Raw genomic sequence first — 23,850 nt, 5'->3', positions numbered from 1 at the left:
TTGGGTAATACCCATAATCCATTGGTGGAGTAGATTACTATCTGAGGTGTGGACCCACTGTACCTCAAAGTTAATAATCTTATACGGTAAAGGCAAGTAATTCTACCCGTGAATAAACCAAACCAATATCCTTGGATGATTTTGGAAATTTGTCTTTTTATTTTGAGTGAGGATTTCCTTGTTCTACAGGAAGAAATATTCCAAATTAAATGTATTGCATTGAATTCAGAGTAGAAACCACAGCAGGCATGTGCTTTGCCCCTTCTGTGGCTCAACAGTCTGCAGCTTTTTCAAGTCTTTAGTCTTCTGTAGTAGATATCTCAAGGCAGAGATATGTTGTTGGACTGAATTTATGTAATTTCACTTAACTGGAACTGAAATTAATAGGAATGTTAGAATTGTCTATGTGTTAATGTCTACTACACCAAACAAAAGCCTTTACTGGTTGTGTTTGGAACTCTGGCTGACAAACAGTTCTGCGCTGCTTTTGTTTGCTGTTTTATTTGGCATCCAAAAATGGCTATGCTGTTTAGTGCTAGGGTTTTATATCTTAGTTTGACAAACAACCTTTTACTGCATTTTGTTCCAAAAGAACATACCTTTGACCATACTGAGAATCAAACCGGGCTCCCCAGCTCGAAGGTCGGCAGCTCTGACTGTTATGCCACATCCTTTGTCCTGCCCCTTCTCTTCTATTTTCAGTATTCTTGAATAGCAATAGGGGTGGGTGGTGAACTCCGCTCCACTCGTGGAGCTTTTCCCACTGCGTGCTCCCCGTACAGTACAGAGTTCCAAAAAACTCCACGTAGCATAGCAGAGTTTTTTCCTCACTTGCCGGTGAGTTGGCGAGCGCAAGCAAGGAAAATCGCACTCAGTGCCGCTTATGGTTGCAACCGCTTGCATTGAGAAGCCTTCCATTTGTGCTGAGGTAGCTGCCGCTTGAGTAGAAAATAAACTTGAGCGGCAGAAAAGAAGCAGCGCCCTCTTGCACTGCGGTGCAACCTAACGCACTCCGCCGATTGTGGAACTCCGCATAGCAGAGTTTTTTGGGTACTTCACAGAGCTCTGCATAGCGCAAGTCCATAAACTCTGCCCAGGCCTAAGTGGGCCAAGTGGTCCAACTTCGGTTTCATCTTCATGAACAGTCACCAAGGCAGCACTATGGATGACCCTGTGCATGGTGCAGCAGGTGCAGTGGCACAGGGGCCCAAAGCTCCAGGAAACCCACAGAAAACCTATTATAGCTATATGTTGCTACTAAACAAGCAGTCACAAGTGCAGTTACCTTGCAGGCACCAAGGTCATGATTTGGATAGTGCAGCAGGTGCAGTGGCACAGGGACCAAAAGGGTCAGGAAGCCCATTGAACATCGATAATTGCTATATATTGCTACTAAACAAGCAGTCACAACCGCAGTTGCCTTGCAGGGACCAGGGCCATTACAAAATCACATCACATTACAAATCATTGAAATCACTTTAACACCGTAATAATTGATTTACATCTTAAATAAATAATTGCTGTTCGACATGTTCACACAAAGCAGTGCCAGGGCTTTTTCATCTGGCATGTTTCAGTGACACTCGCTTCCTTCTGCAATTGTGGTTTGATCACTTCGCCACCACTCCTCGCAAACCCCCTTCAACGTGGCCCCCCTATCAGTCTATGACTCATGTTCTGACTGCCACACTTGCATCCGCTGGTGTTGTTACAGATAAAACCTACTGTATTTTTTGTTGCAGTCTAAAGCTCTCTTATACCTCAATTTTTGCACGAGTGACACACAAAAATATTAAATAAATATATACATAAATACATCAATAAATATTAAAGCTCATTTTGTCTCACTCTCTTCAGAGGAGGTACAACCAGCAGCAGTGCAAAAACCTCCTTCAGTGCGGCCCCCCTTTCTTCAGCAATTGCAGCTGGGTCACTTTGTCACTGCACCTCACAAACCCCACTCAATGTGGCCCCCCTCTCAGTCTACGGCTACTAGAGGTGTCTCGTCCTCCTCGTTAGAGGTACAGCCAGCCAGAGGAGCAGTACCTGAGAGTCGTGCTGCGGGGAGCCAGTCATTGCAAGTGGTCCAGCTTCAGTTTCATCTCGATGAACAGTCGCCAAGGCAGCCCTATGAATGACCTGGTTGCATGGTGCAGCAGGTGCAGTGGCACAAGGGCCAAAAGCTCCAGGAAAGTCACTGAACACTGATTATTGCTATATGTTGCTCTTAAACAAGCAGTCACAAGCACAGTTACCTTGCAGGCACCAAGGCAATGATTTGAACAGTGCAGCAGGTGCAGTGGCACAGGGGCCAAATGCTCTAGGAAACCAACAGAACACCGATTATTGCTATATTTTACTACACAGTTTTTGTAAGGTCCTAAAATGCTTCTGAATCTGCACACACTAACACCTTAGCAAGGGCATTCTCCATTCTATAACATTAGCGTTTCAGCTGTTGTAAACACTATATAAATACTTATCACTTACCATATGGCATTCCATACCAAGCATTGGTACAGCCAATAGGTCTTGCCTATGCAAGATCTATCAGCTTTGTCAAGGTTTCGTTAGCCATTTAATACAGCAGTGCTAGCTTCAGTGCAGTATAAGTGATAATAAAAAAAAAGCTATAACAAGGACAACACTGGCTGTGTCATACAGCTTATTTACATAACATTCAGCCATTTGCAACATAGCTAAAAAACATTAGCAAGGCCAATTAATCTCACATAGGCAAGACCTATTGGCTTTGCCAATGCTTTTTAAAGTTTTTTGCTTAAATTGCACAACTGCTCACCAGGCTACAACTTACAAAGAAAACTGTGTATTATTAATCACATAGGCAAAATGTATTGCATTTACCAATGCCATACCCATCTATCTCACTCTCTCACGCACTATCCCCGCCTAACTAATATAGTTAACTTCAGATCTACACGCACAGTGTCTTTCCGTGCCTTTTCAAATTTTCCATCCTTCAAACAAACGCTTTCCTCCTCTTCTTAGTGTGTTATCTGCATACACAAAAGCTCCCTCTTTAGGCATCTGTGGGCTGCTCTCCCTTTCTCTCTCTCTTTCTCACACACTATTTCTGCTCCTCTTCCTTAATGTCAATAACTACTACCTGTGCAAACTACCTATCCCTCTCATTCTTCTTTTCTATCTATTCTATGGAGCTCTCACCACTGTCTGTTCACCATGCCACACAATTTTACTACACAAATACACTACACAACACACAACTCCACACCACACAAATAAACAACTAACAATTCCAATACAACACATAATTCCACTACACACCACATACATCCACTACACTACAAAACAAAACACATAGGTAAAAAATATAATTTACAATGCTAATAGCTGTAACTATCACACATGTGAGCCCTACTGCATTGCAAATGTTTTTTTTTTTACATAGGCTTACCTTTAAACCATGAGTTTCACAATATCCTATACAGTTTACAAATGTCTGGGGACGATCAGTTTTTGATAACTTGTTATTGTAAAGATGCTTTTATTTTTTCTAATAGTGTATTGTTAATTTGACTAACAGAATAGTTTGATCACATATTGCAAAGATTCACAAAAAAAACAAGTTTCACTCTACCAGTCACTTTAACTGGAGCAACAATACTTTTTAGGTTTTGCCTGAACAGTGCTTGCAAAATCTCATGTAATCAAAAAAAATCTTAGAAGGGGCTTAGAACCAGCCCCTTAATTACCTATACTTCCCATTGTCTGGATGCCAGGTGGCTCCCTCCTCACTGCACTTACCATTGGCTGGCTTCTCGGAAGGCTCCAACATCACTTGGTTCCTCCAAACCCCTGTCCTCCTGCCGGGGTCTCGTCTAAGTACTACTTCCAGTGGCCAATGTCCTTGCACAAGCAAAGGTACTTTATTTTCAAGAGTAGCACTCCATCAGAGAGCATTGTTTCGTATGTTATCTCTACGCCCGTGTTTGTTAATGCTTGCACTGTCCCCCAATATCACCCAAAATGCATTCCTCATTTCAAATGCTCCTTGGTTATTTTTAGAGACAGTTCATATTAAATTTGCCAGTTGCTCTGAAAATACATTTAAAATAATTTTGTATTTTTTGCAGTCGCACACCTTGGGACACTGAACAGACCGTTCATGCAATCCATCCTCCACTGTTGACTTGTGAAATAAAGTTGGAGGCAGCAGGGAGAGTATGTTTGCTGACTGCGCTCACATATCCTGAAGATGCACGTATCTCGCTTTGCTGTGCATTTGTTTGGTCTCTTTTATATGGATAAACAGCTCAGAAGAACATATTTTTAAGCAACAGCCTCCGCTGTGCTAGAAACAATAGAGCAGTTTGAAATTTTCAGTCGCACTGAAAGTCGAAACAATGAAAAGCATACACTTCTCGGTCAGCTAAGAAAACTGGCAGAATACCAGGATAAAATCAAATCAGATCGAAATTACTGTAATTATTTTATTTTCGTGATCAGGCAACGTAAAAAAGATGCACAGTTTTCAGCCCGTCGTCATATTTGGAGAGATTGCTGAAGTGACGTATGTGACGATGCCATCAGATTTCCAGTATCTGCTGCTAGATCCGCGTGGGATCCTCTCATGCAGATAGCATCTTCCAAAGTAGTCGAGCAGGTTTTTTCTTATAGCGACCAGCGGTTGCCTAGTAACAGACCCCAGCCACCGAGGAGGCCTGTGGACGAACTGCCTTCCAATGCCATGGTTGCCTTACAGAAAAAAGCCAGGCCGCAGAGGCGCTGTTTTATCTGGGAGAGAGAGTGTTGTAATAGACAGTAAGTAGAATGTAGAATGTCAAGGGATGGAATGAGAATGTACTGAGAAAAGTGTCAGTTGGACCTAGGAAGCAGCGCAGGACGGGCGGTGTTGATGAGCCCTGTTGTATTTACCTATCGAATGAAAGGAAACATTTATTCTAATAGACAACCGGAGTCTTCATTTACAACAAGTTGGCGATGAGCGTTTTTGGGGCTCATCGATACCAATGCTACCTTATTTCTCTGAGGATCATGTTGACGCAAGCTGTTCATGTTTCAAAAACGGTGTTTGGATGGACAAGCTTTTTATTTACAGTGGACACGTGGAGCTAAATTTGTCTTCATAAAGGTACTGTGATCGCTTCTTTTGGAATTACCCTACTTTCTTCGTAAGACTCTTTCATATTTAAACGAACTGCTCCTTCCACTGCATAACCTTCTTCAAATGTAAACAAACTGCGCCTCCTCGTGTCCATTTCCATGCCTTTGTTCTTGGAAAGCTTCCCTGTGTCCTAGTAACGGTTGCCAAGTGCTACCTGACGCTTGTTTGGTTCACGTGCTGTTTTCTAGTGAGACTTTACTGTGCCCAACTTACTGAAGATATAGAACGATATTGTTGGTACAACTCCAATTTCATATAGAAATATTTAACGCGCATAGCGGCCATTTTGGATTGGGCCTATTTGGAAAAGTAAGGGCACTCTCCTGCTGAAACCGGATGTCAACAGCATCCATCTTAAATGTCGATTTTGGAAAATAAGGCTCCTAACAAAACAGGAAAGAAACGGCGGCCATTTTAAGTGGAAATTCATTAATATTTCAAACGCTTTGAGAAATAATTTAAATATAAAGAAAGTTATATTATTTTTTGATGATATATTTTTAAATAAACTTTTGCCAGAGGATTTAAAATATACAAGAAGTGCATTTTAAGAAGCGGTGAAATATAGCATAAAAATTATAATTTTAGCAATCAATAACATGGCACATAGTAATATTATAAATCAACCTGCACTGTTTTTAAATAATCCTGGCAAACCCATAATGAAATGGAAAAATTGGCACAGAGCATTTGAAAATTACCTAGTGGCTACTGATGGTAAAAAATCTGATCCTGAATGGAAAAAAGCAGTGATGTTTGGCCTATTAGGCAATACTGGTCAAGACATTTTTGATAATCTACCAGAATTTGAACCGCCTCCTGGTCAGTTCATTCCACTGAGTGAGTATGAAAAAGCAGTTAAACATATGGAAAAACAATTCACTGAGGAACCAAATGTAATGGTTGAGCAGCATAGTTTTTTCAAGCAGAAGCAAATGGAAGATGAAAGCATTGAAGAATATATTCCTCCTTTGAGAATTTTAGCGTCTTTATGTGAATTTAATGAGATGACAGACATCTATATTCATGATCAATTTGTAATTCAATGTTATTCAAAAAAGATTCAAGAAAGATTACTTGCATGCAGAAATCCAACATTACATGAAGTCATCAACATAGCTAAAGGGATTGAGAGATTGTTGCTATCCACCAAGGCTTTAACATCTGATGGGTTTTCTAAAACAGATGTGTATATGGTACAAGATCATAAGTCTAAATTAGTGAACAAGGATAACAAGTACAGTGGAAGAAGAAGTGTACAATGTTGTAGATGTGGATCTAAATCACATCTGGGTAACAATTCCAAATGTCCTGCAATAGGAACAAAATGTGCTAAATGGAAATAAAATTGTCATTTTGCAGTTGTATGTAGGAGTATAAAAGAGGGTATCCATATTAGAATACGGTTGATGATTTTGATGAAGAAATGTGTGCAAATATAGTGCTAACTATTGATGATGATTGTTGCAAAGGCGTATCGAATAGATTTAAAGCACCTCTTGGTCCACTTGGTTATGTCAGCATTGGAGGAAAAGAATTGAAAGTCATGGCGGATTCAGGTTTTCCTATTACCATTCTAGATAAGAACAATTTTGAAAATATTTGGAAAAACATAAAATTTGAAAAGATTGATGCAAACCCAAAAGCATTTGGAGAATTTGATATTAACATAGTGGGATATTTTTGTGACACTTTGCAATTTAAAAATCGCAGTATCAATACTAAGATATATGTGGATGAAAATGGCAGGAATATTGTTGGTTGACAAGATTTGGGTAAACTAGGAATAATTTTGAAACCAGGATCACCAAATCCAATAATTCTCGGAGACATACCATATTCAGAAGTAAATTGTGTAGAGGATACCGATATGCATTTGACTCTTGGCAAAGTTTTGGCAGATAATCAGGAAGTGTTTGCGAATCACATAGGATGTGTAAAAGGCTTTGAACATGAAATTAAGTTGAAAGCAACAGCTACTCCTGTCATTCATAAATTTCATCCTGTTCCTCTTTCAGTTAGAAGAGAGTTGAAAGAACTATTAAAGAAACTCTGTGATGAGGGTGTGATTGAACACACAGATTCTTCTGAGTGAGTATCGGCTATTGTAGTTACAAAGAAAAAAACTGGTGATATAAGGTTGTGTGCTGAGTTGAGGTCCTTGAACAAAAATATTGTAGTGGATTGTCATCCTTTACCCAGGATTCAAGAAATTCTGGCAGCCACTAATGGGTCAAGGTATTTTTCGTTAATCGACCTTAAGTCAGAATATCATCAAGTCAAATTATGTGAATCATCTAAGGATTATACCACTTTTGTAACACCTTTTGGGGCATATAGATATGTACGTTTACCCTTTGGACTTGCATCAGCTGCAAGTGTATTTCAAAAGCTTATGGATTTTCTATTTAAAGATATGGAAGGTATTGAAAAATTTCAAGATTATATTTTGGTACATGCCAAAAACAACTTCTGAACACAATGCTATTTTAAATACGGTGTTGAGGATTTTAAAAGAAAGAGGGATGACAGTTAGCAAATCAAAATGTAAACTATTATGTACAGAAATAGAATATTTGGGGCACACTTTATCAGCCGGAGTAATAAAACCAAAAGAGGATTTACTAAAGGCAATTTGTGAAGTCCCCAAACCTAAAGATGAAGATACTCTTAAATCTTTTCTTGGATTGAGTGAGTACTTTTCTAGGTTCATTATGGATTATGCCAGTTTGGTTGAACCTCTTAGAAAGCTATTGCGAAAGAAGGTGAGATTTGAATGGACGGATGAACAAGAGTCTGCATTTATAAACATGAAAAATGCCATATTAAAGGTGCCAGCTTTGGAGCCTTATGATACTAAAGGGCGTAACAGAATTACGGTTGATGCTAGTGCTATGGGTATAGGTGCTATGTTTATTCAAACAGTATCAGAAAGAGAAAATACAGTAGCATTTGTTTATAGAATGCTTAGGAAATCAGAATGTTTTTACAGCGCTATTGAAAGAGAAGCTTTGGCTTGTGTATGGGCTGTGGACAAGTTGAAGACATATCTTTGGGGTAATGAGTTTGAGTTAGTAACTGATCATAAACCACTGGTGTACATGATGGATGGAAGGAGTAATACGAAGGCATCTTCTAGGTTAATCAGGCTGATATCAAAATTGCAAGAATATAATTTTGTGATAAAACACATCTCAGGTTGTTTGAACAAGTGTGCGGATTGTTTATCCAGGTTACCTTTGGAAGATGATGATGACAGTAAGATTTTAGATGATGAGTGTGTTGTGCCTTATTTGGACCCAGTGGAACATTGTGATGGTGTGATGTCTGCTGAGGAATGGGATAAAGCTTGTGAAAGGTATTTGATCTTACAGCAAGTTATTAAATATGTAATAAGTGTGTGGCCTCCTAACATAAGTTTAGATAATGTATTGAAGAATTTTTCACAAGTAGCTGATGAACTGAGTATTGAATGTGGAATTTTAATGAGACATGATTTGTATGTTCCACCGCAAATTTTAAAGAAAAGGTTGATTGAATTAGCTCATAAAGGACATCCAGGTACTACTGTCACAAAGAAAGCTTTAAGATCATACCACTGGTGGCCTGGGCTTGACAATGATGTTAATATGTATTTGGATAATTGTGTGGAATGTATTAGATCTGACAAACATTGGAAAGTGAGCAAAAAAGAAATGCAACCAGTTTTGATACCTGATGCACCATGGGAGAAAATAGCTATGGATATTTCAGGCCCATTTAGTTTACTTGATTCTGATATGCATTACTTAATTGTTATCACTGATTACTATTCTAAATGGATTCACTGGAAATATTTAAAGAATATTAGTACTGCTACTGTTAATGAGTTTAAAAAAAAAATTGCAATTGAAGGTACACAATTAAGTTAAAAAAAATGTGTACGTTTTTGAATAGGCACGGTATACAACAAGAAAAAACTCCCCTTTACAATCCTTCATCAAATGGTCAAGTGGAGCACATGAATAGAATTATGAAAGAAGGAATTCAATTAGCAATGGCATCAAAATTAGATGTACGTGATTATCTACGGAAGAAGGTGTAAGGTTACAATAGTACTGCAAATTCTACGACTGGATTATCAACTTTCTTTTAGAAAAGAGAAAACGTTACTTACTCCTAAGTTTGGCAAGACTGCAAATAACTCCAATGCAGTCAAAATCATTGATGACAATGAACTTCAAATTAAACAAAAAAGTTTTGAGAAACAAGTAAAAACTAAAAGTTATTATGATAGGATAAATAGAGTCAGATCTAAAGTGTTCAGTGTTGGTGATTGGGTTCTTTTTAAGAAAACGTATAAAGTTCTTAAAGGAGAGTCAGTGTATACTTCACCAGTACAAGTTTTGAAAGTTTCTAATGGTTCTGTATTTTTGAAAGATAAGGGGTGGTGGAGTAAAAATGCTGTTGTTTTATTAAAACCACACCAAGAGAGACAATGGAGAAATGAAGGAAATACAGAAGACTTTTATTTGGAAACACAATATTTTGTTGACTTTGGAGGCATTACTAGTGATGAAGTCAATGGAAAATCCAATTGCAGAATAGAGGAAAGTAGTAGTATGAGTAATGATAGCAATGCTTGTGTCAATGAAATGCAAGATTCAGAAAGGGAACAGAGAGGAGATATTGAGAAAGAGTTATCTGATGTAACCGCCTTAAACTTGAGAACTAGAAGAAAAGTACATGTACCAAATAAGTACTACGAATTTGTAATGTATTAATATATATGTTATTTATTAATAATTTTTGTTTCTTAATGTTGTGTTGTTTGTTAAAAAAAAGAGATGTTGTAATAGACAGAAAGTAGAATGTAGAATGTTAAGGTTAAGGGTTGGAATGAGAATGTACAGGGAAAAGGCCAGTCGGATCTAGGAGGCAGCGCAGGACGGGCGGTGTTGATGAGCCCTGTTGTATTTACCTATCGAATAAAAGGAAACATTTATTCTAATATACAACCGGAGCCTTCATTTACAACAGGGGGCGGGAGTGTCAGGGAAGAAACTGTGCTTTGTATAAATCAAACTGATATTTATACGGGGATGTGCTGCAACAGATAAACAGATGCATTTTATTCCTCCCACCCGACACGCTCTGTATTGCTCCATCCTCCAGCCAGCGCTTCTCCCTCTCCTTTCTTTACATTTTTACAAAACATATTCTCACCAACCCCTGGCCCGTTGCTCTGCCACCTGCTGTTTTCTCCTGCTAACTATCGCTTTCCTTCCAACCACTCCTCATTGGTGACCCAGGGCCCCTCAGCTACAATTTGCCCTCAGTTTGCTTCACTTCTAAACAAAGGCAATATTTCATCTCTGCAAAATATATTAGTTTTGTCAATGTTTTTTTAGTCATGCTATGCAGCAGCGCAAGCACACCAGTTCGTGCTGATGTGTAATATGTCTAAAAAACATTGACAAAACCAATACATTTCGCAGAGGGGAAACATTTTGACTTTGCCAATGCTTGTTTAAGAAAAGCTGCTGCTGTTAGTTTTGTTTGGCAGCCTGGAGGAGCTGCATTTGATGGCAGTAATTTGTAGCTCAAAGGTCATATGATAAGTTTAGAGGTGCTTTGCTCTGATTAGGTATTCATAGCGAAACACTGCAATAACTGGCTGCAGCTACTGATTTTGGTTCCCAAATACCTGTCATCGCCGTCATTAATGCACTTCGGCAGAGCGAGGCTGCAGCCAAACATCATGATGTGCTGATAGCAGCTCAGGCGGTGGAGATAGCTGAAGAACTTCAGAAACTTCTCTGTCTCACTGCTTCTCAACACGGAGAGGACGGACACTCGAGTTGTGAGGTTGTAGGGCAGCACTTGACAATGGCTATTTGTGATGTCAATGCAGGAACCTGTAAAATGAACAGAAATTATAATTAAGAGATGTGAACTATTTGCAATTTACTGCAAAAAAGGTGATATGTACTATAGGCTGATTTGCATAAATACACACACACACAACGAGTCTGGCCATAGGGTTTTGCCATTCAGTGAAGAAGAGTATCCTGTATGCATTTGAAAAGCAGTTCATCAAACCCATCGCTCTATTTACGTATAAACATGTTGGCTAACCCCTTGTTGTAACAAGAAGTGAGAATGCCAATAGGTCTGGCTTATGTTTGAAGGTGCCTTTTGAGTCACTGGTTGATTTAGGCAATTAATAAGTCATCTTACATGCCCTCTGTTACTCATCCACCCACTGACTTATTCTTCCATTCATCCGCTTACCTATCAACAACAAACAAGACACACAAACTCAACAAGTAAATGAAGACAAACTAAAACAATAAAAATAGAAAAAATTGAAGAAAAAAAATGCCACCACCTAAACATGATGGGCATATGTTTGCAATACAAAATAACTTTTAACATAGCAGCTGATAGGCGGCTTGCAATGGTATTGTACATGGTGCTGCGTTTTCTTAAGTTCCATTATAGCTCCTATATTTAGAAGCAACTTGTTGGCCACTTTGGAATGGTTAAAACAATGATACATTATGCATAATACCATTCCAAGATGGCCACTTGGTAAACATTTTACTTGCCAGCCATCTTTGAATACTAAAATGTATAGTGTGTCACTGTTGTACTGATCAAGGGTAGCCAACAGAATTTTAGAAGGGGTGCAGCTGTAGCAGTGGCCTACATTTCTCAGAGTTCAATATATTGGGTCATAGGATATGGTTGCCTACCTCCATAGGCTGCTGCCCACGCCACAAACCTAACAATCAATTCAATGATGGAGAGCCAACGGCAACAATCTCTACAAATAGTACTTAGATTAATTCCTAGTGAGTGGATTCCAAGAATAAACTTCATGTTAGTTCCATTTTACAAAACCAATGGTAGTCGATCAATTGATTCCATGGTTAAAATCCTTATTGTTTCTGAACATGATAATTATTCTTTCAACAGTGTAGACATAATAGCAAACAGTAACCAAGAGATATGTCTATACATGATAGATTACATGCAGTAGCAAAACAATGACACACTATGGACAGTACCATTCCTAGATGGCCACTCAGTTACAAACAGTGGCTGCCCAGGATACTGCAGGTGAAATGAGCGGCATGCGAGTAACCGAAGAGCTGCTTGGGGTAGAGTCAAAGCCCTCTCTCAAGTCATAAAACTACAATCATCGTTAAAATTACATTTGCCAAAACAATATAAAACCCTTCCTAACGAGGATTCTCAGTGTTAATCCTCTGCCTGAGGGTTTGACAAAGAATGCAACAAGCACCAAATCTCTTGCCTCCTATGATAATCTTTTATATTTCCTACAACCAACAAAATATGTGTACAAGCTTTAACACAGTGTATTGACAATTCACCATTAAACATAAACATGTTATTTTTACAGTAAATAGGTGAGGTCTATAGCCTTTATCACAATAAACAGATTAATTCTACAGCTTTGATACACGGATAGTGACCAAAGCCAACTCAGTCCTGTTATGTTGAGCACATGTTTTTTAGCCAAAGCACACAACCTCTGCACAATCAAAATCTGTATGCAAGAAAACCAACATTTGTGCTTGGTCAAAGCTCTCAGCGGTGCGTCTTATAACTCTCTTCTATTGATAATATAAGCTGTGGCAACAGCTGAGCTGTCAAGCCAGAGCTAACAAGCATTGGCAAAGTGAATAGAAAACGTATAATGAGAGTGCTGAGTTGTGGCTTTCTCAATGTTTGGTTGTAAAGTATATTTACTTGAGAGCAAAATAAAAGAATACTGGAGGAAAAGCAAACACATATCTTAGGGTACCTCAAATCTGTATGTTGAATTCAATGTTTTCAATCTTTATGCATGGAATGCTTTATTTTTTAAATACTCAGGAAACTCAGGACATAATTTATAAAGGTTAAGGGAGTGCCCAAATGTAAAGAGGAACACTTTCCAAGGCCCAATTTTCTTTCCACAGGATTCAGCCATCTGTAGTAGCCCAGGGAAGAGATTCCGGGAGAAGTATCATGCCAAAAACACCTTCTGCCCTAGACGCCAACAGAGACAGTGCAGCAAGCAGCACTTCCCTGGCACCACAGAAGCATGTGTGTGCTTTGTGCTCTTATGCAATATGTGGAACACAGGACCTAGAACAAAAACAATCCATAAAGTCAGTTCTTCAGACATATCCCATAAAAATGTCCCTGTGGCTGTGCATTTACAGACAAGTTGGGAGTGGTGGGTGGAGGGAGCAAAACAGAGTTTGGGCTGGAATTTACGAGGGGAAGCAGCACATGAGGAAAGTGCTGAAAAATACATGCATTCCTATTGAGTGCTGAACGGAAAAAAAGTAGTTCCCCAAATGTGAATGGTGAAAAGATAAAAGTCTGTCAATCAAAAGGATTCTAAATACATGAAGAGGAAGGCAGACAAAGGATAAGAAGCAAGCAAATGAGTTCACAATAGGGCTTTCACAGCCAGACAGCTTGTGCTATCTGGTGGCCAAAACCTAATAATTACCCCTTAATCAGTTAATGTGGCTTTGCTCTCTAACAAGCTCTAATCCTAATCTTTCCTTCATTTATTTTATCTTAATTTCACCCTAGTGTTGAGTCAAAGTCATCTTAAAAAAGACAAAGTTCTTGACTATTTATGCTCTTTTATATGTTCATCTTATGAACCCTGATTTCGAAAGTGCACGCCATCTATGCAGGGATATCACTTAGGGGTCACCGGGGGTTGCAGCTGTGACCCCGACTTGCTCCTTGAGACGCCGGCACACACTTTGGGACCCTTGGCCTCAGATGTAGCAAAATTAGTGCTAAGAACACAGGGCCAGCTCATCCTTATGGATGTCGGTTGGGGCTCCACTTTCCTGGTTTTCAGTCAGATTTTTATTCCACTAATAGTGAATAATATGATATGACTCATGCTTGAAATTGGGTCTCAAGTTGGCAGAGGTAGGCACTCTGTCCAAGTAGGGACCACAATCCTAGTCAGGGCAAGTCAATGAAACAACATAAATTAGCCTTAGCTCACCCTCTGGTAGATTGGCACAGAGCAGACAGGCCTAACTTAGAAAGCAATGTGTAAAGTACTTGTGCAATACACACACAATAACCTCAGGAGATACACCACAGAAAAAGACTTCACACAGATGTAGAAAAATAAAGCTTGTTTATCTGGTTAATTTTAAGATCAGCACAATACAGATCCAATTCAGAAATAGCGATATATTTGCTTTGCAGACTCAAAAGTTAAGCAAGGTTGATGAGCAAATACTAAGATCAAAGGGATGGTGCCGGGAACACCTTGGCACAGGTGCACAATGTTTTGATGGACTCTGGTACTGTCCTGGTTGTGCTCCTTTTGGGGGAGCTGTGTGCCGCCAAGCTGAGCAAAGCCACTCGGATTGACTGAAAGTAGCAAGCGGCAAAGGAAAGCAGTGCCACTCCGGATGGTTCACAGGTACAAGTGGCAAAGTCTGGCAAAGCCACTCGGTGTTAACTGAAAGTAGCGAGGCAAAGGAAAGCAGGGCCGCTCCGGAGGGTTAACAGATGTGAGCAGCAAAGTTCAGCAAAAGCTGCTCGAGTTGGGTTGGAAAGTAGCAAGCAGCAAAGGAAAGCAGAAGCCTCTCTCAGTCATACTGGGTTTGGAGAATGGATCTTGGGCTACTGGTCAGAGATCAGGAGGCAGTGGGGCAGCACAGCAAAGCAGGGCTGCAGCTCATGGGAGCAGTCAATCCTGGCAGAGTGGCAATCCTGACACACAGCAGTCTTTACTCCAGAGGTGTACTGATTTGAGTGTGTTATGGACCCAGTACTTATTCTAGAATGTGCTTTTGATGTGGGGGATGAGTTATTGTGAAGTGCACAGGCCCCCTTTTCAGGTCAGCTTCGGCTTCAGTTGGAGGTAATCAGCCACTTGGTGGGGACTCTGGTCACTACCCTTTGAGGTATAAGTGTGAGCCCTTCCCAGCCTCCTCCCCAGGAAGACCAATCAATATGCAGATGCATGCAGATGCAGTTGAGCATCCTGTGTTGTGGGTGTCTGGAGGGAATGCACAAGTGTAGCTGTTACACAGCCCAGGGTAGAAGTGTATTGGAGATAGGCTGTGGGCACACAGGGCAGTGAGCAGAGAAATTCCCACTTTCTAAAAGTGGTATTTCTAAAATTGTAATAATAAATCTGATTTTACCAGTAAAGAGGATTTATTATTGCCATTTCAATGGTACTAAACATGATGCAGCTACTCCTCTCAGATCAGGAATTACATCTTAAAGGTAATATAAGGAATTTCCAATGCTGGCCTATGAGAGGGACAGGCCTCCCAGTAATGATAAACGACTTTGAGAGTCTTTCCTTAACAGGGCATGAAAACTTAAAAATATATGTCCTGCAGTGTGCTTACATGTCACCCTACCCTATGGGCTACCTAGGGCCTACTTTAGGGGTGACTTATTTGTAAGACAAAGGGAGTTGAAGGCTTGGCAAGAGGTTTTAAATGCCAAGTCGGGTGGCAGTGAGACTGCACAATCAAGCTCTGCAGTGGCAGACCTAAGACATGTTTGCAGAGCTACTTATATGAGTGGCACAATCAGTGCTGCAGGCCCACTACTAGCATTTAATTTACAGGCCCTGGACACATGGTATACCACTTTACAAGGGACATACAGGTAAATTAAGCATGCCATTTGTGGACATACCAATGTTATCATGTTTAAGGGGGAAGTGCTTAGAGCCCTAAGGCCAACAAAAAGATGGCCTGACAAATAGGAGGAGAAAGGCAAAAAAGTCTGGAGTGAGAGCACCCTAAGGATGTCAGATCTAACAATTCACTATTAGTGTAAAAACGTAATACAAGTAGCTGGAATATGACTCTATCTGGCAGATGAGATAAGTAAAGAATGCTTTTAAATGTATGTTGTATGCATACTTGCTAGTGAGAGTGTGCCTCTGTAAGACAGAGGAAGCTGGCTCTTTATATAGTGCACTAAAATGAAGTACACTGTCCAGAGAGTCAAGTGGCTCCCCAATTGGTATTGCAGAGGCAAAAATAGATAGGACTAATGCTCTATTTGTGGTAGTGTGGGTGAGCAGTACGGCTTATCAGAGGGTATTTCTAAGCATTTGTTGTACTTATAGAGACAATAAATGAGACACATACTCAAAGAATAAATCCAAGACCAAATGAGAAAAATAACTCGTCTGTTTATATGTTTCAAACCCAAGAACTTCATAATCAGGTAAGTAGACTTTTAAGCATAAATACTTTGCAGTGTCAAAAATAGACACGGTGCACTTTTCAGAGTTCTCTCAATGTTATCCTATCAAGGAAAAATAGTGTTAACAAACACAGGGTTAACAACAACTTACAAAGCCAATCTCAGGGAGTTAAGGTAAGTACTGGGCACTGATCAGAACCACACCAACAGATCACACCGGGCGGCACTGGAGCGACCGGGTGCAGAGCTACAGTAAGGTGTTGGGTGCTGAATAGTTTCCTATGGGAGTTTGACCCTGTGACAAACAGGCTTCAGGCTCTGGCTGGGACCCAGTTGGGGACAACAAACAGGTAGGTAGTAGACTTGGGGTGCTCGGGGACGTAGGTGCACGTTTGGTCCTCGTCTCCTGTGCCCATGCAGTGGAGTCTTTAGGCTCTGGGTTTTCACGTCTGGGAGCAGGGCGTCCTGTGTGTTGAGGCTGCAGGCATCGTAGGGGAGTCTGGCAGGTGTGGACCCCTGGTGAACTCAAGCTCGTAGGACCCGGGGGACGTCGTTGGCCCCGGTGACCCACCTCAGCTGGGGTCAGGGGTCACGGGTGCAGTGGTTGCTGTAGCTATTGAATTTTCCCTCCCCACAATCCTGTGGGAGAGGGGCCTGCATGCAGAGGCTGCAGGCGTCTCGGGACAGACCACTGGACTTGGTCTCTGGGCAAATGGGGAGCAGCATTGGCACCATCAGTTGGCTTTACCTCTTGTCGTGGACGTCGGGTGCCAGGGTCACCTTTGATGTCGGGTTTCTGAGGCTCCAGCAGTTGTAGAGTCTTTTCTGTGGAGTTTCTTGCTGCAGGGCAAGTCCGGTACCCATGAGAGACTTGAGTCTTTATTGAAGGCTAGACGAGTTGGCTTCTTGTGTAGGATTCTTTGAGGTCAGCAGGCAGGATGGAGAGGCTTGGTCCAGATCAGCAGCTTCTTCCTTTCCTCTTCGGCAGGTGTAACATTTCTTTGTCCGGGTCTTTTTAGGTTGTCGAAATCTGAGTTCTGGGGTTCAGGAGTGCCACCAAATACTCAATTTAGGGGCATTCCAGGGTGTGCCAGGTGGTAGCCAATGGGCTGACCACATTAAGGGTGACTACACCCTTCTTATAACCCTAACCCTAGTGGCCTAATTCCTTACAAACAAGATGGAGGAATTTAAAAAGTAGTTTCCACTTCAGCTCTTCCACCTTAGAGGTGGGACTGGCATGAAGTGGGCAGTCTTCCTAATTTAGCCATTTTTCCCGCCTATGCTGCTGCCAAAAGTGTAGTCAGGACAGGGGGAGTTGGTCATCTCCACCATCTGGAGAGACCGGGTCACATTACAAAGGCGGCAAGGCTTTTGAAGCTCCCCGCCCTAGAATATCCATCCTACCTGGGAGAGTAGGCCACACCTCTGCCCAGTGCAAGCCTTTGTCTCAGGCCCTCAAGAGCAATGGCTCTCACCTTGGGTGGCCAGAAATGCATATGCAGTCAGCACATTAGTAGGTGGTAGGTTTTCAGGTGGCACCTCTAAGGTGTACTCTGTCTGCATTTGTTTTTAATTAAATCCATCACTGAGGTCAGTGAGAGTTTCGTATTCTGAGATATTTGATACCAAACATCCCAGGATTCAGAGAAGCCACCATGTGGTTGGGGAACTCGTAATGACCAGTGTCCAGCACATGCTTTGAAAATGGCTTCCCTGTGCACTTACTATGTCTCAGAATTGACAGAGACATTAGCAGGGGCATATCTGCTCATGCATATACGCTCTCACATGTGCCTAGATGCACCCACCCATAGGGGTGACTGACAACTGGCACATGCAGTGATAGGGGGCCTGGCACACAGGAGTGTGTGACAGGTCGTGTTTTCAATTTAGCCTGCACCAACACACACAGTCTGCAATGGCAGCACTGTGTGGGTTAGGTGAGGGGTCCCTCAGGGTGCTGCAGCCCTCAGAGACCTTCTTTAGTACCCAAGGCCCTAGGTATCAGGGGTACCATTTACTAGGGACTAACAGTGGTAACTAAAGAGTTTGCCAATTGTGCAAAACAACTGTGCCGTTTTAGGGAAAGAGGTCTGGCACTGGGGACCTGGTTAGCAGGGACCCTGTGCACTAACAGTCAAAGCCACATCAGAAACCAGGCAAAATATGGGGGCTAACCATGTCAAAAGGGTGCTTTTCTACAGTGTGTATGAGTGAATGAGTGTGTATGTATAAACGTGTGTGTGTGTGTGTGTGTGTAATGTCACGCCTGCTACCCCTGACATTTTGGTCAATTCACATCCATGCATCTATGGTGGAAATATCTGCTGCTATCACCATTACTCACAGCCATTTCTGCCATATTTATAAGGCAGTCTTTGAGACGCAGTGATAACTAGAAGTAATATTCTTACTGGCGTTATGACCACATATCACCTTCGGCAGCTACAGACCGTCATTCACAATGAAGAATCTGTATGGTATTAACCTATAGCATCTTCTAGTAATTTCCTGTAATGATAAGTTACCCAACATTTTCCATTGCAGCATCACCACTGATTTCCAAATGACTCCCATGGATGGAAATTGAAGTCAGTCCTCACTTTGAACCCCATGACTGTGATCGCCGATCAGAGATGTGTGTCCGTGCATGTAAGGGTGTTGGGGCTCTCCCTACGGTGTCTGATCAGTTTTTACGAAAGAGAACATATGATTTCAGCCTCTGAGCAAGTTTACGGAACATCATGTCATTCTCTTCAATAAATGTGAATTTAAGGGTGAATAAACACATCCAGCTAGAGCGCTCAATAGCACCGTTTGCCATTTCCAAGCCTAGTAAATAACAGGTGCTAATGTACCCCAGTTTAATGACCTGGAAGTATGAAAGACTGATTTGTCCTGCCCGAATTGTTACCTCTCACTTGCAACTCACAACAGATGTCATGCCCAAGTGCCTAAATTCCCTGAATTATCTTAGTGGCATATTCATGCAAATGTTGTGGTCACTTACCTTTTTTTGTTTTTAAACAATTTTTAGAACATCGCCCGGCAATGCTAGTTTGGAAATATTTATATCTTTGAAATTCTTATTTGGGTAGATGACAATTTAAAGTAAATAAATTAAATAGGACAAAAGAACGATCTGAGGAGAAATGTTTCAAATTAAAGATGCATTCAATTAACCAGAACTTTCAGAAAATCATTTGTATGTAATAAGCAGCACCACAAAGTGATTTGTTCAATCAATCAATCAAAAAAAATGTGTAGAGCGCGCTACTCGCCCGTGAGGGTCTCAAGGCGCTGGGGGGGGGCAGGGGGGAAAATGAAAAAGGGGGGGGGGCAGGGAGGGTCACTGATCGAACAACCATGTCTTGAGGTTTTTTCTGAAAAGCAGGAGGTCTTTGGTTTTGCGAAGGTTGGTGGGGAGGGAGTTCTAGGTTTTGGGGGCGAGGTAGGAGAAGAACCTGCCTCTTGTGGTGGTGCATTGGATGCGGGGGACTGTGGCAAGGGCGAGGTCGGCAGATCGGAGGTTGCATGTGGGAGTGTGGAAGTTCACTCTTTCATTGAGGTAGGTTGGGCCGGTGTTGTGGAGGGATTTGTATGCGTGGATGAGGATCTTGAAAGTGATTCTCTTGTCTATGGGGAGCCAGTGAAGGGATTTGAGGTGCAGTGAGATTCATTTGTGGCGGGGGAGGCCAAGGACGAGGTGTGCGGCTGTGTTCTGAATTCTCTGGAGTTTGTGTTTGAGTTTGAATGTGGTGCCGGAGTAGAGGGCGTTCCCGTAGTCCAGTCTGCTGATGATGAGTGCGTGGGTGACTGTCTTCCTGGTTTCTGGTGGAATCCATTTGAAGGATTTTTTTAGAGTGCGGAGTGTTTGGACGCAGGAGGAGGTTAGAGCATTGATTTGCTGTGTCATGGAGAGGGAGGGGTCCAGGATGATGCCAAGGTTGCATGCGTGGTTTGCGGGGGAGGGTGCAGGACCTAGGGCGGTGGGCCACCAGGAGTCGTCCCATGTGGTTTTGTTGGGGCCGAAGATAATGATCTCGGTTTTGTTGGAGTTGAGCTTGAGGTGGTTAGTGGTCATCCAGTTGGCTGTGTCATGGAGGGCGGCGTGTAGGTTGGTTTTGGCGGTGGTGGGGTTGCGGGTGAGGGAGAGGATGAGTTGGGTGTCGTCTGCATAGGAGAGGATTTGTTTCCTTTCATGCCTTGCCTTGCTGTGCCATAAAAGCCAGGAAGAGGTAAAAAATACAGGTTCCACTTTCACATCAATGAAACTGAGTAATATCAACTGTTTATCAGAAAAGGAAACAATGCAGGGAGAAGGCTGATTATATGACAAATCCGGTGCATGCGTGTTGGTGAATGTGTATATGCAATTGGTAATGAGTGTATGCGGGGTGCGTGTGGGGGTGTGGGGGCGTGTATGAGGGGAGGGTAGTGCTGATATGGAAGGGGTGTGGGGGAGGGGCCGCTGACATAGAAGGGGGATGGGGGTGCTGACATGGAAGGGGGGTGAGGGGTATTGTAGTTGCAGGGGGAGTTGGGGGAGTCATCTGCCAGCGACAGGCAAGGAATTTCCTGTCCCTGGCAGCCTTTCCTCCAGGGTTTTCGTGGAGGTGCTACTGCCGCGGAAACCCTGACGGAAAGCCGACTCATTATACCGCTGGCAGTCTTCAGTGGACAGCCGGCCCAGAGGTGCTGTCCTCCGGCCCGACTGTCCTACCGCCCTGGTGGTACCAGCGAGAATGTGTCGGTTTGGCAGAGGCCAAACCGCCACACTCATAATGTGGTGACCTTCACCACCGGCCCGTCTGCGGTGAGACCACCATCCCTGACCCTGGCGGAGGGCATTACTTTTGCTACACTGATTGACTACTCTCTGCCAAATTTAGAGATGACTGTCCGCCCAGCAGCAGTTTTCTTCTGAAAAAAAGGAATGACCCCCACACCCTGGAAGGGTCATTATTGTGTTTGTCTCTGTACCTTTCCCCAAGGTTTTTGCTGGCAGTGACAGACAGGAAAAAAATATATTACACCATTCACACAAAATAAGGTGGGCTGTCTAATGTCCTTCCTCTGACTGCCCCTTTTCCATCAGGCTATTGGAGGAAGCTTCCCGTTGATGGAGCTAGCGAGTGCTCTGTAGTTGGAAAACTAAAGGTCCACCCATTTCTAAAGGAACATTTGCAACAAAGTACCCTGTCAACTAAACTCTAAATTAGGCTCAAAATCCTTTGTTCAGAACTTTCAAGGGAGAGCGCTAATATTTTTTCATTGTCAAGCAATAAGACTACTAGAAGTACAAAGGCAAGGTACGAAAAAAAAGAGGAGCTAGGGCGCAGCCCTGGTAGGTACTCCCTCTACAAATAGAACATTTGTGATAGAATTCCATTATTTGAAAAACATATAAAGGTTCATTCATGTTACCTCCAAGTTAGGAAAAGTATATTTCTCCATGTTAATCTTGAGAAGGACTTAATTTGTGCCTTCTTGTGTTTAGAAGAATGATTAATTCTGCTTCTTTGTTCTCTAAATTATTGAAATCTCATCAGAAATGTTTGTATTTGAACAAAATACATAATGAATGGCATGAGGATGGAGGTCTTCATGTGTCAGATTTAAAATAGACGTCTAGTACTCATGTGAAGTCCTCTAAATCTCTACACATTACTCTGACATAACCACCAATTTTTTAGCTACAGAAAATAGTGTGCTCTGGTGCATATATACAGATGTGATCTCCTAGACTGCTATCTGCTTGAGTTGCAGTAGGGATTTTGCTCTTTTTGCCCATGATGCTGTTTTGTGACAGGCTTTTGAATTTAGGAGGGAAGTTTAAGCACATTCAAATCTTCTAAATGAAGAACTTCGGGGATCTCTTTCATTGACATTATTGCCTTAAGGAGATGGACTCATATCTTTATGCACTCAACAATTAAATGAATTGAGACTTTTAAAGTGCATGGCTATTCCCTGAAGTGTTCCAGCACTACATTTTCAGTGAGAACTGCAGAAAAGCACTCCTAGGCGAGACCTGTTTAAAGAGCCATGTCTTCAGCTTTTTCTGAAACGGGGAAGTAGTAGCTATTGAGCACAACTCCAGTAGAAGTTTATTCGAGGTCTCCAGAACCAGGTAAGATATTCTACTGTGCCGGATCTTGGGATCCCTGCAAGGAAGCAATGGACTGATCGCAAGTTTCTGAAAGAGATATAGAAACTGACTCTGTCCCTCAGATAGCCAGCACCCAAATGGTTTCAGTGCTTTGTGGGCTAGGACTAGCGTTTTGAAGAGAACTCTCTTCTTTAGCAAGAGCAATGGTAGGGCCTGCAGGTGCAAACACACATGCGTTCTAGGGGGCAAGTTAAGCAGGATGCAGGCTGCTGTGTTTTTGACCACTTGCAGTTTATTGAGCATATAGTATGGTAGTACTAAGTATAGGGCATTACCATAGTCCAGCCTTGATTTGATAAAAGCTTGGATGACTGCCTTTCTCGCAGACAAGGAGAGAAAGTATAAGATTTTTTTTAATGTTAGCAGAAGCGCATAGAGTAGGTCCCAGGCCAGCTCTTCCCTGCTATGCATCGCTCTCCCCTGTTTGCTGCCTCGTTTCACTACCTTCGCCTCCTCTCCCCCTGTTTTTCTGAGTGCTTTCTCCTGCTTTCTGCTTCGTTCTCACTACCTTCTCCTGCTCTCCCCTTGTTTTTCTGAGTGCGTTCCCTTGCTTTCTGGCTCATTTTCCATGCTTTCTCCCTCCTTTCCCTTCTTTCGCTCTATTTTTCTGAGTGCTTTCTCCTCCTTTCTGCCTCGTTCTCATGACCTTCTCCTTTTTTTCCTCCATGTTCCTGAGTGCTTTCTCCTTCTTTTGCCTACTTTTCGGCTGCTTTCTCCCTCCTTTCCCCCGTTTTCACAGTACTTTCTCCTGCTTTTTGCCTCTTTTCTTTGTCTATCTTTTTCTTTTTTCCCCATTACTGCTCCTGCCTAGCCCCGCCCCGCCCTCGGTCTCCCAGTGCCCCTCCCTCCTCCCAGGGCCTACTCAGTGGAGGCAGTGGCACCAGTGCACAGTGGACACCAGAAGTGGGCGAGCTGCTGATGTTCCAATGAGCACCAAAGGCAAGCCCGTCTGCACCCATCCGCGTCTAGACCACACCCATTGCAAGGATCCCTGGCTCTTCCACTTCACAAAGATACACTATGCTGACCTACTAGCCATGGACCCAGGACACACCAACAACCACTGCTGCCACTCATCCCCATGTGCCACCTGTAGGAAGCTGGCTCTGTATATACTGTATCAAAATGAGATATAGTGTGCACAGAGTCCAGGGGTTACCCAGAGGCTAAAGTAGATAATACTAATGCTCTCTTTTGTGGTAGTGTGGTCGAGCAGTTAGGCTTATCAGAGGGTAGTGCAAAGCATTTGTTGAACACACACAGACAATAGAAGAAGCACACACTCAATGAC

At 42.2% G+C, this 23,850-nt stretch overlaps 1 protein-coding gene across 4 annotated transcripts in view; it reads right to left on the bottom strand.

Moving 5' to 3' along the window:
• The window catches only part of CORIN (corin, serine peptidase), a 1,512,429-nt gene that overhangs the window by 958,765 nt on the left and 529,814 nt on the right, over positions 1-23,850 (bottom strand). For all 4 annotated transcript variants that reach the window (XM_069201641.1, XM_069201646.1, XM_069201651.1 and 1 more), the window contains exon 4: positions 10,854-11,064. In XM_069201641.1, coding sequence (XP_069057742.1) covers positions 10,854-11,064 — 211 coding nt within the window. The remainder of the gene's footprint in view (positions 1-10,853; positions 11,065-23,850) is intronic.

The sequence above is a fragment of the Pleurodeles waltl genome, chromosome 1_2, assembly GCF_031143425.1.
Source record: "Pleurodeles waltl isolate 20211129_DDA chromosome 1_2, aPleWal1.hap1.20221129, whole genome shotgun sequence".
Lineage (NCBI taxonomy): Eukaryota > Metazoa > Chordata > Amphibia > Caudata > Salamandridae > Pleurodeles > Pleurodeles waltl.
This window is presented reverse-complemented; position numbering and strand designations above follow the sequence as displayed.